This window comes from Furipterus horrens, unplaced genomic scaffold (genome assembly GCF_987537825.1).
Source record: "Furipterus horrens unplaced genomic scaffold, mFurHor1.1.pri manual_scaffold_1, whole genome shotgun sequence".
Classification (NCBI taxonomy): Eukaryota; Metazoa; Chordata; class Mammalia; order Chiroptera; family Furipteridae; genus Furipterus; species Furipterus horrens.
The window spans coordinates 45,860,397-45,877,309 of NW_028327171.1; the positions used below are offsets into that span (position 1 = coordinate 45,860,397).

At 34.9% G+C, this 16,913-nt stretch overlaps 1 protein-coding gene across 1 annotated transcript in view; it reads left to right on the forward strand.

Moving 5' to 3' along the window:
- The window catches only part of VPS8 (VPS8 subunit of CORVET complex), a 265,592-nt gene that overhangs the window by 144,716 nt on the left and 103,963 nt on the right, over window positions 1-16,913 (forward strand). Inside the window, exons 31-35 of the mRNA XM_090275034.1 lie at window positions 2,008-2,090; window positions 2,772-2,856; window positions 3,727-3,825; window positions 9,543-9,632; window positions 13,465-13,511. Of these exons, the coding sequence (XP_090131160.1) occupies window positions 2,008-2,090; window positions 2,772-2,856; window positions 3,727-3,825; window positions 9,543-9,632; window positions 13,465-13,511 (404 nt within the window). The remainder of the gene's footprint in view (window positions 1-2,007; window positions 2,091-2,771; window positions 2,857-3,726; window positions 3,826-9,542; window positions 9,633-13,464; window positions 13,512-16,913) is intronic.

A 16,913-nucleotide genomic window follows, 5' to 3' on the forward strand; every position in this document is an offset into this window, starting at 1 on the left:
GTAAATAAATAAGATGGAAGTGTAACAGTGAAAGCCTGTCAGAACGTCACTCATCCATCAATGAAGTCGCTTCTTTGCTGCATCAGATAACAGTTTTGGAATACTAAAATATACTTAATTTTTTGTGATATTCACAATGTAATGACTATAGCATGCACATTTTTAAGTTTAATTATCTCTATCATTTTTGTAACAAAGGAATGGCAAACTTTTACTGTAAGGAGCCAAAGAGTAAATAATGTAGGCTTTGTGGGCCATATATGGTGTCTGTCACCTCGTATTCTTCGTTATTTTTTACAAGCCTTTAAGAATGTAAAAAGCCCCAATATACAGAATTTGCCGTGTCCGTAGTGTCAGGACTCCCACTGTTTCAGCCTAACAGCCCCTCACTCAGCATCGAGCTGGGAAGAGATGTGTGGTACTGCACCCTTCTGTGCTGCTTCCCAGTGCAGATTCAGTTACAGTAACTAACCTCAAGAGCATATCGTAAAATAATGAGTAAGTGGGGAGTTTTGAGTACTAATTACCTTTGTTTTTAATTTAATTTATCTAATTTTAAGTTTATAGCATTTAATTTTTAACAACATCTGTGTTTGACAACTGACTTGCAAAATTCCTGAAAATTTAACACAGTTCTAGTGGGTTGGTAGCCTGGCTCCAGCAATGGCATTTCTGTCATGTTATTGCAAACTGAGGCTTCCAGCAGATGGAGTTGATTCCGTAGCTCTACATAACAGTACATTATAATATTCAAAATGGATTAAATTAGGTCCTGAAATGTAACGTTTGGATAGGTTTTATTTCTTGTCTGCCTTTTTTGTTTTTTAACTTGAAAGTAATCAATTTCCTATGTTAGAAAAATGCTTTGTTAAATGAGAGTTCTGAGAAGGGTTATGTTACGCTGGCTCTTGAACTAAAATAACAAGAGAGAGCTTTCTCATATTGACCTAATGACTTTGTAAAGATTCTATTGTATTTTGACGTTTATTTACCAATATTGATGAATCTATCACAACATCCTAGTCACCTTTTTTATTCAGTTACTTAGTGTGATAAAATTATTTATATGAACCACAGTGTTTGTTTTTTATTGTGATAAAACATATGTACATAAAATTTGTCATTTTAACCATTTTAAGTGTACAATTAATTGGCATTATGTATATTATCATCAGTGTGCAACTGTTGCCTCCATCCATTTCTAAAACCTGATCTTCCCAAATTAAAACTCTGTACCCATTACACAGTAACTCCCCATTATCCCTCCCCCAGCCCCTGACAGCCACCGTTCCCTTCTCTCTCTGTGAATTTGACTACTTCAGGCACTTCATATAAGTGGAATCAAACAGTATTTTTGTGTGCATGTGTGACTGGCTTATTTCACCGAATATAATATTTTTAAGGTTTGTCCATATTGTAACATGTGTCAGAATTTCATTCCGTCTTAGAGCTGAATAATACTCCACCACACACACACACACACACACACACATATATATATGTATATATATTACATTTTATATATATCACATTTTGTTTATCCATTCAACCATTTATGGACATTTGGGTTGTTTCCACCTTTTGGCTCTTATGAATAATGCTACCATGAAAAACACCAATGTTTCATTAGAAAAAAATAACGTAAAAATGGATAGTACCTGTTGACCATAGTCATAAAGAACCATAAGAACTATAAGACATAAAAGCTCTAGACAAAAATTTGCATTTTGAAAGAATATGTATGGAAGTTTTTAGCTAAGTGGAGGATCAAAAAGGCTTTATTTGCAAGCACTGTGGCATTCCTTCCATGTTTGAAAAATAGAGCAGTTAATCTATTTATGAGACTTAAATACAATATGATTAACATTATAAGGGCAAGCCAAAACATCAGCAAGTAAGAAAACAAAAGAAAAATATTATGATTTGTGTGGCTGAATAGACTATGAAAGAGCTAGTAAATAAAAGTAGATTCCAAAGTTTTTTTGTTCGTTTATTTTAAATGCTCAGGTCCTTTTAGAATTGCTACAGGCTGGAGGCATTGTTCAATTTGAAGAGAGTCGGCTCATCCGTATGGCAGAAAAAGCAGAATTGTAAGTTGTTTTGAAGTCATGTATTAGTTAATACAACTATTGTATTACATTTCTGTAACTTGAAGTTCAGTTTATTGATGCATTGCCATTTTTTTAAATTAAGAAAAGTTATGCAAATAAAAAATCTAAGTGTGAAAGTTTGTTCCTTTTAAGTCTAGAAGTTAGTAAAATTTGCAAAGTTAACAGTAAGTTTGAAGTGTTTGTACATTTGTTTTTTAAAAAAGGAAGACTAGTCTTATAATCTATTATTTTATTCAATTTCCATGATATTTTATCGATTTTGACAGTTATTTATATATATTATAAACAATGCAGAATTTAACATAGCAAATAAAATGTAATATGTCAGCATTACTGTTTATCCAGTTTTTTAATATTTCACTTGACATATTTAATCCTGAACAGAGAAACTTCATGTTGATATCTAATATGTTAACTGTTTTGTGGCACATGTTGCTTTAACATTTATTTTGTACCCAGTTTTGAAATTTCTTCTAGTATTCAGCAGTATATTAAACCTATATTTAGAGAAATGGCAGTTACTATTCCTTTAGACAATAGAAATAACATTCACTGTATTTTTCTTAATACTAACCTCTGTGCCTGAGAAACTTCTTGAAACAATAAGCTAATACTCACTTGCCTTTTCGGTACACTGAACTTTTTCCTTTTATGTTCTAGCTATCAAATTTGTGAGTTTATGTATGAACGAGAACACCAATATGATAAAATTATTGATTGTTACTTACGTGACCCAATAAGAGAGGTGAGTTAAGAAACTGCTTACCCTCTTACCATTTCCTCCCAACCACCTAACGAGTAGAAATAGCTTATTCAGTAGATATAACTATTCAGTAGAAATATATGGACATGTTTTGGCTGATTCAGGTTTTCATTTATTCAGTAAGTTGTTATTGAGTGCCTGCTATTAGCCAAGTATACATTGATAATTAAAACAGATATAGTTCTTGAAATTTTAAAACTTGTAGTTTAGAGATGGAGACTGACAGTAAGAAACCAAATATATAATTACACATTGTCATGTACATGAGAGAAGAGAAATTGGGTGCAACTTCAGAGGATAATGGGAAACAACTAATATACAGCAACCAAGGAAGGAATCTTGGAAGAAGTGATATATAAAGTGATATTAGAATTTGAGAAGCAGCCAGTCAAGCAAAGTACCAACAGAAAAGTGTTCTGGGATAGGAAACCGTATACGCAAAGGACATAAGGTGGAGAAAATTTTTTTGATGTGTTCAAGGACCTAAATAGAGATCAAATAAATGAAATGAAGATCAGTGTAAGTGGAACATAATAGACAAGGGCAAGAGTGATTTGAGATGAAATTGGGAATGTGGACAGGGACCACCAAAGACAAAAGTGTGATGTGCCCTCATTAGGTTAATGAAATTGAGACCAAATTAATTGGAACAGATTTGCAACTTTTAAGAGTCTATTCTAAACTTTAAACAATTACTCGTTAGTGTGTTTTCTATCAATTAACTATCTCCAAATGGTTTTTCATATCCAAGTAATAGATACTAACCAAGACTGGTACAGAGAGTAAATAGTGCATAAACATTGCTTGAGTAAATGAATGAATGAATAAATTATATTGTCTTGTGCTCTTCAGGAAGAAGTCTTTAACTACATTCACAATATCTTATCCATTCCTGGACACAGTACAGACGAGAAGCAGTCTGTATGGCAGAAGGCAATGGATCACATTGAGGTGATAATTCAGCAAAACTTTTAAACTTCCCCATTTGTATGGCTATCTCCCAAATTAAGTTTATGCTAACTAAGCAATGGCAGGTGTCATATTATTAAGTTGATTTACTTGCAGATTAGCATCTTTTTCAGATAATTTATTCCACTTCATATTTGTAATCATAAAGTCTGTGTCACATACAATTTATTATATCATGACTTCTGAAAATAATCCATGTTCAATCAGCTGGTTGACAAACTGGAATATTAATGGTCTTTTATAATGTTGTTAAAATGATTCTGAGAGTATTCCTGGTCTTTTTCTCTAATACACAGCAAGCACCATTCCACCCAGTCACCCAGTGCAATTTTAGAAGCATTATTGCACTGAGTTTTTCTCTCTGACGTATTTCCTTTCCTTATGTAACAGGACGGTTCTGATTTTCTTTATGCATGCTGTTTTACAACAATGCAAAAGCTGACACTGAAACAAGTTCTTTTTTAAAAACATGCTTATAGCTGCCTAAGTGGAGAGACTAATAATGTGTGATAAACATACGATCAGAATGCATTCTGAAAAGGGGCTCACAAATCACTCCTCCTTTTAGCATCCTTAGGTTCATAACCTACAATATACCTTAGAAACCAACAGAGCTGGCAGGTTTGTTGAAATTTATTCTTTTTTATGAGTCACTGATCATTGAAAAAAAGCCATAACAAAAGATGCCGAGGTAACCCTAATTTTGAAAATAATATTTAAATCTACAAAGTGTCTTTCCTCCTCCTTGTAGCAAAGAATAGGTGATGAGGCAACTTCTGGGGATAGGTTTAGAAATGCAGTGAAAGATGTGATTATTCATCATGTTTTAAAATTTTTTATACATGTAAAAAATGATAAGAAAGGATGACATCTGAAACTAAGAAAACATTGCATGTGATGTGAATACTTTGTTCACATCCTGATGGTTGTAAAGTTTAGAAAGATCAGAAATGTGAACACATCTTATGTGAAACATCTGGTGTGAAAGAGGTACAGTCATCAGATGTGTGGTCTGAAGTAATTTCCACACTTTCATCTATAGGATTGAGAACATATATATGTTATTTAATGTTATGATATTCCTCTAACAACAAGATGAATATATCTTGATGAAAGAACCCAAGAAAACCTTCCTCTACTTTGAGTTATATCTTTTTTCCTTTAATCATTCTGTATTCTTTTTCCTTTCATCATCCCCTTTAAGTCTCCATAGTTACTTTATGGCTCATTCTTTATTTCACTTAATCTGCATTATGTGGCGGTTTGAGCACATGGACTCCAGACATCCAAAAATGAAGCTATGTCTCTGCATAATGTGAAACGTGATGAACTAATCAATGAGCAAACAAATTACTCAGCAGAAAACTCATACTGGCAAAGCAAGAAGTATTTTTGCTGCACAATTATTTCTGCTGAATTTTTCCCACATCTGCACATTTTTTCACCTTGAACTTTTTAATGTCTATTAAGGCCACAGTTTCAAATATATAGACTTTGTTGAAGGACTTGCGTGGTTTCAGTGACATAAATAAAATCAACATTAAATATGCAGGGGTAAATGTCCTCATAATAAAGTTATCTGACAATGTTACACAGTGTATGGATTAGTGGTTCTTAATACTTTGAGGTTATAGACCTGTTTTGAGAATCTAATGAAATACTTGGCCTGTGCATGTGTACAGATAATATAATTTTGTGTACAGTTTCAAGGATCTGCAGACCCCCTAAAACTCATTTTTAGACTGGATTATAGGTAAAGAATCTTTACTTGGTTTTTCTAACACATTTATTAGGTTTTCTATTAATCCTCAATCAAGGATATGTTTTTATTGATTTTAGAAAGAAAGGAAGAGGGAGAGAGAGCAACATTGACATGAGAGAGAAACATCAATTGGTTGCCTCTCATACGCGTCCCGACCAAGGATTGAACCTGCAAACTTTGGGTGTATGGGATGACTCTCCAACCAATGGAGCCAACGAGCCAGGGCTCATTTTGAAATATAAAAATCATACCAAAAAGTGCATAAGACAGTGCAGTTTTGTAAAAAACTAAAAAAGCAAACATCTGAGGCCCAGATCAGAAATAGACTTATTTTCAGTACCCCAGACTGCCTATGTATCCTTTCCTGACCACAGTCCCCCCTGCCTCCCATAATATACCCATTATCCTACTTTTCTTTCCTGATATTTTCTTTCCTTTCTACAGTCTGTGGCTGCCTATGCCTGCATCCCTAAAAACTTAATTTTTCTGAACTTTATGCTAGTGAAGTTATACTTTGTATTTTTCTTTCCCCCCCCAGTATTTTGAGAAGTTTGTACATTTAGTTACATGTAGCTGTGGTTCATTTTTATTGCCATATGGTATTTCATTTTACAAGTATATTGTAGTTTGTCCATTCTATTGTTAGCAGACACTTCCGTTGTTTCTTGTTTTTGACTATTAAAAATTGTCCATTTATAATCATCCTTATATATGCATCTGAGCACAGCCACATGCATTTCTCTAGGGCAGCAATTTTCAACCTTGTTCATCTCATGACACCCAAACTATTTACTAACATTCTGTGGCACGCCAAAAAGTATATGCTATTTTTTGCCAATGTGACAAAAAAATAGATAAAATTCATTCACCAGACAGCTATTGTTGTATTGGCTGTTGTCATTTTTTTATTTGACAGTCTAAGGGAAAAGAGGTCAGTGCCCTTAGCTAAATAGTCAGGTATTGCATATTTTAAAAATTCTTGCGACACACCGGTTGATAATTGCTGCTCTAGGGCAGTGGTTCTCAGTTTGATCCCCAATCAGCATTATAGCATTGGCTGAGAACTTGATGGAAATACAGGTTTAGTTTTCACATCAGACCTTCTGGATCATAAACTCTGGGAGTGGGACCCAGCAATATGTGTTAATAACCCCTCCGGGTGCTTTAGAGGCATGCTAACATTTGATAATTTCTGCTGTAGGGACTATAATTGCCGGTTAATTGGAATATATATCTTCACCAGATGCCAGCTTTGAATGTGATTTTCCTTGGCTCTATATCCTTGCCAGACTTTAAAATTTTGCAAATCTAGTGGATGTGTAATGATATTTTATTAGGTTTTAAATTTACATATTCTTAATTACTAATGAGATTGATAGACTTTTCATGTTTATTGGCCATTGAAATTTCCTTTATATAATGTGCCTGTTCAAGTCTTGCCTATTTTTCTATTAGAATGTCTCCTGTACTTAAGGATTTGTAGGAGTTATTTATGTGTCCTGCATGGTAGTATTTTTCAGTGATACATTTGTGTATCTCCTCCCACTCTATGGCTTTTTTCCTATGGTTCTTTTTAAGAAAAGTCCTTTGTTTTTTAAGTAGTCAAAATAACTTTTTCCTTCTGCAGTAAAGGAGAAATCTCCATATTTTTGTCTAAAAGCTTTCTTTCTTTTTTTTCCCCTCACTTTTAAATCTTAGGTTTACCTAAAAGCAGTTTTTGTATATGGTATGAGGTAGGGATCCAATTAATTTTTTAAAATATGGATGCCCAGTTTTCCCAGCACAGTTATTTTAAATGTTGCCTTTCCCTATTGCTCAGCTATGCTACTTTGTCAAAGGTATATCAAGTATTTATACATTTGGTCTATTTTCCTGGGCCCTCTTCTGTTTCATTGGTTTGTTGTCTGTCTCTGAATCAATACCTCACAAGCATTTTAAATATTGTTGCTTTATAATAAATCTTGATATCTTTAAAATAGTATTGCTTATGCTAAACCTTTTATATCTCAAAATACATTTTGGAGTCAGCTTGTAAATTTCACCAATTTTTTAAAAAAAATCTTATGATTCTAACAGGATTGCGATACGTCTATCAGTCATTTTGAATGTAATTGACATCTTTACGATATTGAATCTTAGAATCTATGGCCATATGATATATCTTTTTATTCAATATTTTTCTATAAAGTTTTATAATTTTCTCTGTAGAGATTTTCCATCCTTTGTTAGATTTACTGTCACAATTTTATATTTTTAGCATAGCAATGCTATTGACACTTTTTCATGTCCAATGAGATGTTGACTTTAAGGATTTTTATGTAAGTCTTCTATTTCTAGTATATTAATAGTTTTTTCATGAAAAATTCTATCACCTTTTCTCCCATAACCAAATTTTTGTGGTAAATATTATTGATATTAAACCAGCCTTAAATTTTATGGATAAAAATGCAACTTGATCCTGATATATTATCCTTTTTATATATTGTTGAATTTTGTTTTTATTTAGGATGTTTGTATGAGTGTTCATAATAAAGATATATAATATTCCTTCCCTTTCTTAAATTGAGTTTAGATATCAAAATTTTGCTAGCCTCATACAATGAGCTGAATAAGTTTCCTTTTGTTAATTCTCTGTAAGAGGTTAATTAATATTGGAATTTTTCTTCCTTTAAATGGTTACTAGAAGTTGTAGGTGAATCTGTTTGAGCCTGGAGCATTCCATATGGAAAGATTTTTGTCTCTTCAGTGGTTTTCTATTAAGTCAGTTTATTAAATTATATTTTTTCTAGGAATTTATCTATTTTGCCTAAATTTTAAAATTCTTTTTTTTTCAGGTTAATTCTTTTTAAATTTTTTAATTAATCAAAACACATTTAGACAGTAAAGAAAGAACCTAGCTTAATTAAGACATAGAATACTTCAAATATACTTAAAGATCACTATGTATAGGTCCTTAATCCTTTCCCCTCATCTGCTTGTTCCAACCTACCAGATCATTTATCTATTTAATGTCTGCAGATCAGTAGTAATATCCATTTTTTAATTTGTGATATTGATCAGTTTTGCCTTCTTTGTTTTGAGCTGTTATATAAAAGTAGTATAAACTACACTTATTTGTGTCAGCTCATTATTATTAATATACAAATACTCACAAAATTATTAGATATATCATGAATATTATAGTCACACTATCTTGTATAATTTTTATTTGACAATATACTATATGTGTGATCTGTAGTTGGTCTTTGCCTTTTAGCCATGTAACATGCAATCATAAGGGTAGAATAGTAGGTCACAGAAACCAAGTGAAAAGAGAGTTCCAAGAAGAAAAAGAGAGCTAGTAGTATCTAGGAAAGTTTAAGATGAAGGCAAATTACAAGTCTTAGATTTGACAGGAACAGGTGTTAACAGGGGTTAATTAACAGCGGTACCCCTTAGTCTCATTTAAGACTTATGACCTTAAGTTGATTTTTTGACACTTACAGTTTCAAAATCTATCAGTCATCAGAAGTTTTGGTATTCTTAGCCAGAGAAAATTGTAACTATACCCTTTTATCTTTTTTTTTTTTTTTCATTTTTTCAAGTTATTACTTTAAGCTCAAGGGTAAAATGCACAGACAGGGAGTTTGAAGAGTTTTTGTTCCTCCTGTTCATCCTAAAGATATCATGGCCTAAATCCAGAGTTTAGTGCTTTCATTTTCTAAGAATTCTGAATTACCTTTTATATCAAGATTTGAACTTTTATATGGGATATTTTTAATTTTGCTTATTTACAACGTGCCATTAAATTGAGGCCCTACATCAAGGTCTCCTGAAGTACAGTGTAGAAGCTCATGAAAATATTGAGGTAGGTGATCATGCTTCACATCTATGGGGATTCTATTTAAATTCACATTAAAGATTAACAAAAAGATCTTATCTCTTCCTTTTGCTCTAGGAACTTGTGTCTCTGAAGCCTTGTAAAGCTGCAGAGCTGGTTGCTACTCACTTTTCTGAACAGATTGAAATAGTCATTGAAAAACTTAAGGTAAATATTGCAAATGTATATTGGGAAGAAACATCTAGTGGAGAGACAATGATTGAATATCCACCTAAGAACTTTTGATTGTGTGATTTCTTCTGTTAATAGTTGCCATTTTCTTTACTATAGGAACTACATACAGCTTTATTCTCTTTGAGGTTCATGTTATTTATTCAAAGTTTTGTCCTCAAATGGGTGTATGCTAAATTTTTCTTGGAAAAATGTTCAGCTATATTAATATTGAATATTGAGGTGCTTAGTTTGTAGTATTACTGAGTGGACCTAGTATTCCACTTGTCACTACCATGGCAGTGCTAGTAGTGAGTTTTGCTCACTACCCTGTGGTCACAAGTGATAGAGGTAAAGAATAGGACAATGACAGAGACATGAAGCACTACCCAGAGTCATCAAGTGCCAATCATAGTAGTAGGGGATAAGTATTCAAGATAGAAACCAGAGAAGTGTGTGAGAGGCAGATGGCATGACAGACAAAGATATGGAATTCATTCATTTAAACACTTATTGTGGTCCCACTGTGTACCACAGTATAGTAGGCCCTAGGAGGCACAAATAAGTATACAACCATTTTTTCCTGTGGAGTAGAGAAGCACCTGCTGCATAACCACACTATGATGTTATAAACACTACAGCAGATATATGTCAAAAGTGCTGTAGGAACAAGAGGAGTGATAGACAGTGTGAGAGAGTCAGACAAGAGTTTCCATACGTGCTTGAACTGGGTCTTGAATAATTGCAATCAGTGTTGTAGGCAGAGAATTGGGAAGGGCTTTCTAGATAAACAGTTCTGTGTATGTAAAAATACTTGAAGGTATGAAGCAACATGCTCATTCAGAGAATGATCAGGGCTGTGAGAAGCTTGATGTGGGAGCAATGGTGGAAGAAACATTAGATTAAGCTATGAAAGGTATATTTAGGTGAGGGATTAGTGTATAGAGGCTGGAAAATTAGAGTCTGGAACCTGATATTAAACAATCTTACATGTAATGCAAAGAAATTGAACTGTGTTTTCTGTGTGCTAAAGTATTACTAAAGTTTTTTAAGCAAAGGAATGACATCCTTATATTCATTTTATAGACAATTAAGTGGAGTGAGCTCTCTCTCCAGGGGGCATGCCTTCACCAATCCCTGTCCCCTCTTCCCCTACAGGTGTGCACCTCCTAAACTCTTGAAGTCCCCATGAGACTTGCAACTAGGGGAGCAATGGGCAGTGGCAGCTCGTCCTGGGTTAACCCCCTGACCCTGTCTCCAAGGCCCCCTTCCCTCTGACTTTTCCATGAGGTAACAGCAGCCCAGCCTTGGCTCACTCCCATTACTGTGACTTTTATTTTTCAGTGAGCCAAAGCAGCCCCACCTAGGCTCTCTCCTGTTACTTCTTCTGTCCTAAGACCTTCCTTGTTTCAGTATCCCAAGCTAATAAATGTGAAATGAAATGAAATGAAATGTAAATAAAATAAAATAAAATAATAAAATAAATAAAATAATAAAATAAAATAGTCACGTCACCACAATCACGTCTTTTCACAAGTGGACCAGCAAAGAGAGCAAATAGAGGATAGAAACCACTTAGACTAGTTAGAAGGCAGAGGGTCTATGCAAAAGATCGTGAAGACAGAAGGGACAGGTTCAATATATGTTTTGAAATTAGTTGAATGTGATGGGAGGAATTAAAAATGAGTCCCAGATATCATTCTTGGTTGTCCAACATGATGAGGTCCATTAGCTGAAGGTAAAAAATATTTATTCAGTAAATATTTATGTACCTGCTGTGGGCCAAAATCATTAAGTGCTGAGGATACAAAAATATTTAAATGTATTCCTGTGTTAAAGAAGAAGACAGATAAGCCAGAATATGATTGTAGAATAGTTTGACTTAAATTATAAGAGCACTGCCCAGGATACTGCTGAAGTACATGGAGGGTCATCCAGTCCATTCTAGTGAGGGGGGAATAGGAGGACAGTTCTTCTAAAACTACTCTCAATCCACAGAGCTTCTTACCCCTTAAAAATCAGCAATTCTGCCCTGGCTGGGTAACTCAGTTGTTTACAGCATTGTCCCGATAGGCCAGGGTTGTGGGTTCAACCTCTGGTCAGGGCACATACAAGAATTAGCCAATGAATGTGTAAATAAAAGGGGAACAACAAATCGATGTTTCTCTGTCTCTCCCTGACTCTCTGTCTCTCTCTCGCTGTGTCTCTCTGTCTCTCTCTTTCTCCTGTCTCCCTCTCTCCTCTCTCCATTCCTCTCTCTCTCTCTTAAAAAATAAATAAATAATAAAGTCAGCAATTCTGGTGAATCTTCTCGCCTATAGTGTTGTTATTATTTAAGAGGTCAGATTATCCATTGCAGGATTTCCTTTTTCCCACAGTCTAAAGATATTTAGAGGCAGAGAGGCCAGGTAAAATGAATATATGTAATGTCATTCATTAGGCAATTATATAAAAGCTAAAAGTGTCATGGATTTTTTTTTTAAGGTGGCTATTTGTTGCTTTTATTTTTTTAATTTCTTTTATTTTTAAAGACTTTATTTATTTATTTTGAGAGAGAGAGAGGAAGGGAGGGAGAAAGAGAGGGGGAGAAACATCAATGTGCGGTTGCCTCTCTCATGCCCCCAACTGGGGATCTGCTCTCCAACCAATGTATGTGCCCCCACTAGGAGTCGAACAGGTGATCCCTTAGTTCACGGGCCAGTGCTCAATCCACTGAGCTACACCAGCTAGGGCTGGACTGTTGCTTTTAAAGAAATAAAGTATTTCTTTATTGCAGAGCTTTATTGATTGTGCAGGAGAATCCCACACACATTTTACAGAGTACCTTTACTTTTGATGACAAGAACTATACCTCTACCCTATTGTTTTCAGAATTCTTGAAATGACAGATAAGCCAGAATATTAAGTTATAACCAGAAGGAACGTTGTGAAAATAAAACAAAGTGATAGACCAGGGAAAAGATAAAATAATCAAAGACTGATAAATATATTAAACATGTCATATTCTAAATTATATGAATCCTTTTCAGTTTTGAGATCCCCTACTTTTTATAGATGAAGTTTAAATGTGTCAAAAAAGTAAAGAAAAAAGAAAAACTAAACTTTATTCTTGTTTAGCTTTCCTCAGAACTTAGGAGCATTTATATTTATATAGTATTCTAAGGTTTATCTTAGTTAATTTTCATCTCTACCCTATGCGCAAAGCAGAGAAGATACTGCTGTTCTTTTTTAAATAAGTGAACTGAATTGCTAAGAGTCAGTGACTTACACAGTCACATAACTAAGAAGTGGAAGAAACAGAACCCAGATTTCATGGCATATTAATTGCTAACATGTTGCAGTTTGCCATCTCTTCTGTGATTGATTATATTGGGGCATTCTGGAGCTTTTCTGGTGGTGGTTGTTATTTGGGCCTCCAGCTCCCACCCTGCCTACCTATCTCACAGTAGGCCATTATCACAAGCAGGACCCGGTGAGCCAGTGTGAACCCATCAGTACAGTCGGAATTCACTCTCCACAGAGCAGGTCAGAGCACCAGCCATTCCGAGCATCCTTGTGTTAGACCTGCCCTGGGATTTGTCTCGGAAGAGGACTTTTTTGTTTTTGTTTATTTTTGCTTTTACAATGAAGATGCGACAGTGAGTAGATTTAACTGAGAGGAAATGATCTCCAAATGATTCTTAAAATTTCTAAGATTTGTACAGAGGCTTAATGGAAATAATTATATGCATGTGTGCATTTTAAAGGGATATTTTAGAGTCATTCTTCACCATGGCATAGTTTGAAGAATTTGTTTTAATATTTTATTTTTTTTTGTTTTTCTAACCAGAACCAGGTTTTGCTGTTCAAATTTTTGCGGAGTCTTCTTGACCCAAGGTATGTTGATAACTTTAGTTTTTCATAATACATAGATTAGAAATTAAAGAAAATGAAGTTAAAAAACTGGTCCATGGTAACCAAACAGTAAGCTAACAGTCTCTTGATTTTGAGTATTAATGGGAGTAGCAGTTACATAGATTATACCAAAATACATAACCTGAAAATAGATGGTATCTTTAGGGAATACTTTTCATTTGAACATAAGCTTACATGGTGAGTTAATAAAAGAACTCAAACAAAATACTGAAGTCATACCACAAGGACATGTTTCACAAATATTTGATAGCCAACTAGCTTTCTCTTTTTGTCCTAGTTTTACTCCTTCCTGTTCCTTATTCCATGCTGCAGATTAATGGATTTACTTCTCAAAGTGTACGCCTAGTCCCAGCCCATCTCTAAATGTCTTACCTTTTAAACTCTCATTTGTAGTATTTATTTTTAAATAACTGTTCCTGGTGGTGTAAGAAGGAAAGTTTTAAGTGTTTTTTAAGTGCTACTTAATGGTACTCACCAAGTAAACACTAGCCCAAGGAGATGTGAAATTAGTCATGGATTTGTAAGCAAAGCAGTTCTGAATGTGAGATCTTAAAATTTTGTTTTGACTAAATGAAGTACATTGGGAGTTGAGGGTAATAACATTTAATACCCTGTGAGACAGTCGCTCTTAACCAGAGGTGTGGTCAGAATTACCTAAGAAACTTAAAAATATATACATGCTGGGCCCAACCCCACAGAATCACTGTGGGCGAGGATATTTTTGATGTACACCCAGGGTTAAGTATCACTGGCTTAAGTATAATAGTCCAAGATGAAACAGATTTCACATCAGACACACAAATTTTAAGTTGCATTATTATGTACACTAGCCATTGAAAACAGTCATTTACTTACTGAAGTGATTATAATATCAGTTTTGGTTATTCCAGTATTCAGTGCTATTTTTAGATAATAAAATACCAGTGATTTTGTTGATTGTAACAATTTGTTTTTGAAATTTCAGTCGTTTAAACCTTGAACAGTCTATGCCACATTTGAATTTTTAAGTCATACAGATCTGCAGGTGCAGATGCTTAGAAAAGCAATCTGACTACGTTTTCTCCTGCATCCCAGTTCAGGACCTTTTCCAAATATCTGTTTTAATTTCTTGTTCTCAGAATATTACTGAAGCTAGATTTTAAAAGAATTTTCTATTAATCATTTGTATTTCTCTGAGAGCCAGTTCAGGGCCTGGTCTGCTCCTAGAATTAACTGATGAAGATATCATAGAATTAGAGTTGCAGGGTAGGAGGGAAGGCAGAGCTGGAAAAGGAGGGGAAGAGCTGGGGATGAGGCTGAGAGAAGGCCAGAGGACTGAGCTAGTGGGAGAGCAAGAAGGCGCTCTGCCTCGGTTCTGAGCCTTTCTCTGGGGCCCGAGTACCCTTTTCCCATGGCAAAATCCCTTCTGTTTCCTCTCCTGTGTTTCCCCCAGTGTCAGATATATTCTCTTTGGATTTGACTCCTCATCTCCTAGGATCATGTATTTTAACCAAGTTCTTTTTCCCCAACCGTCCTATCTGGAGACACTCAAGCTGGAAGGACAAAAAAGGTTTAGCTTTAAACTTGGTCTTTTCTCACATGTAACAAAGATAGAGAAGTCAATGGTGACCAAATCCTACGTCTTTTAATTAAAAAGAAAACTATTAGGTAATATAAATATATAGTCATTTGTGCTGATCTTGGCAACCACTCCTTAACTTAAACCTCACAGTAATAAAGCATGTCACATCACAAGAGTTTCAGAGGTCTTCCATGGAAAGTCTTGCTCTGTTATTACCTACACCTAGATGTGAAAAATATTGGTTAGGTAAATCCCTTCAAGGGTATTGTAAAAGTTGTTTTGTTCACTAGCAAACCACAAATAATTTTACATTTACTTGTTCTGCTTTTTCTCCCTGAATTAACCCTAACCCAGGATAATTAAATTAGCTTGTCACACATTCTTCCTTTCTGTCATATCAATTTTGCTACAAGGTCCTCTCTTACCTGCTTCAGAGAGAACTAGTGGACCCACAGCCCTTTCTTACCTCTCCTCAAAAAGCAACATGACCTGCAGTGTCCTCACTTTTGACAACAGCCAAATCGCCAGCTTTACTTCAGCTCAGCAGAAATGAAGAGGTGACAGAGATTCTCCCCTTGACAAAACTGTTCTTGGGTCCCTCTGAGGCTTCTACTTGACTGGGTCTGACCTTAGGCTTTCATCTCTATTCCTGTAGAGTCTAGTTTTAGTAAGAATCCCCCACCCTGGCTATCCAATCACCCAAAATAGCTGTCCAACTTCTTCTTCCTCTCCCCCACACCATGTAATATCTGAGCACTCTGGCCTGCCTTCAGCAAGAATCCTATTAAGTCAGCCTAGCAAAGATTACCCCACAATCTTAGTAAATTTTCAGCTCCTGACTACCTCCTCACCCCTGACCCTACCCCAGCTATAGATCCCCACTTGTCCCTGTATTTGGTGTGGAGTCTAGTCTCTCCCCTACTGTCAAAACTCCATTGCAATAGTCCCTATACCTACCATGATAGTCCAAATAAAGTCTGTTTTAACAAGCACTATAGGTATTTTTATTTTCTTCAGCACAATTAATAAGACTAATACTTTAGTTCCACCTTTAAAAAGAATTCTCTTACATATTGATCTATCTCCAAGAGGTCAAAGACAAAGTGTTCTGCTTTGAGCATCCCAATCCAGAATTCATTGTATTTTATCCTTTTACTTTATGTCTTATATAGAAGACAGGTGTCAATTTAGATTATGCTCTAAATTCATGTGTAAATTGGATTATATTGAAATTTGGCATTTCAACATAATTATTTTTATTTAAAGAGCATTTTAGATGTTTTTTTAAAAATCCTCACTGGAGGATGTTCTTTCGTTGCTATTAGAGAGGAAGAGAGAGAGAGAGAAACATGAATGCGAGAGAGAAGCATCAGTTGGCTGCCTTCCCATACATACCTGGACTAGGGATTGAACCCACAACCCAGGCATGTGCCCTGGCTGGGAATCGAACCTGCATCCCTTCAATTATGGGACAACGCTCCAACCAACTGAGCCACACGTGCCAGGGTTATTAAGAGCATTTTAAATGATAGTTCTCAGATTAACCCATAAAAGCCTGTTTACCCTGCAATGTAAATATATAATACTACATATATTTATATTGAGGGTTAAGGGTTGGGGCGGAGGGAAAAAATATTTTCCTTCTTCCCATCTAGGTTCTTGGCTGGGCTTCTGTAAAAAAGACAGATTAAGAAGAAAAAAGCATACAAATTTACTTAGTATAAGTTTCACACGACACAGGAGCAGCTAAACCGGAGTGTTTTTCCAGATTTGATGGAGAGTACAAAGTCATGGAAAAATGT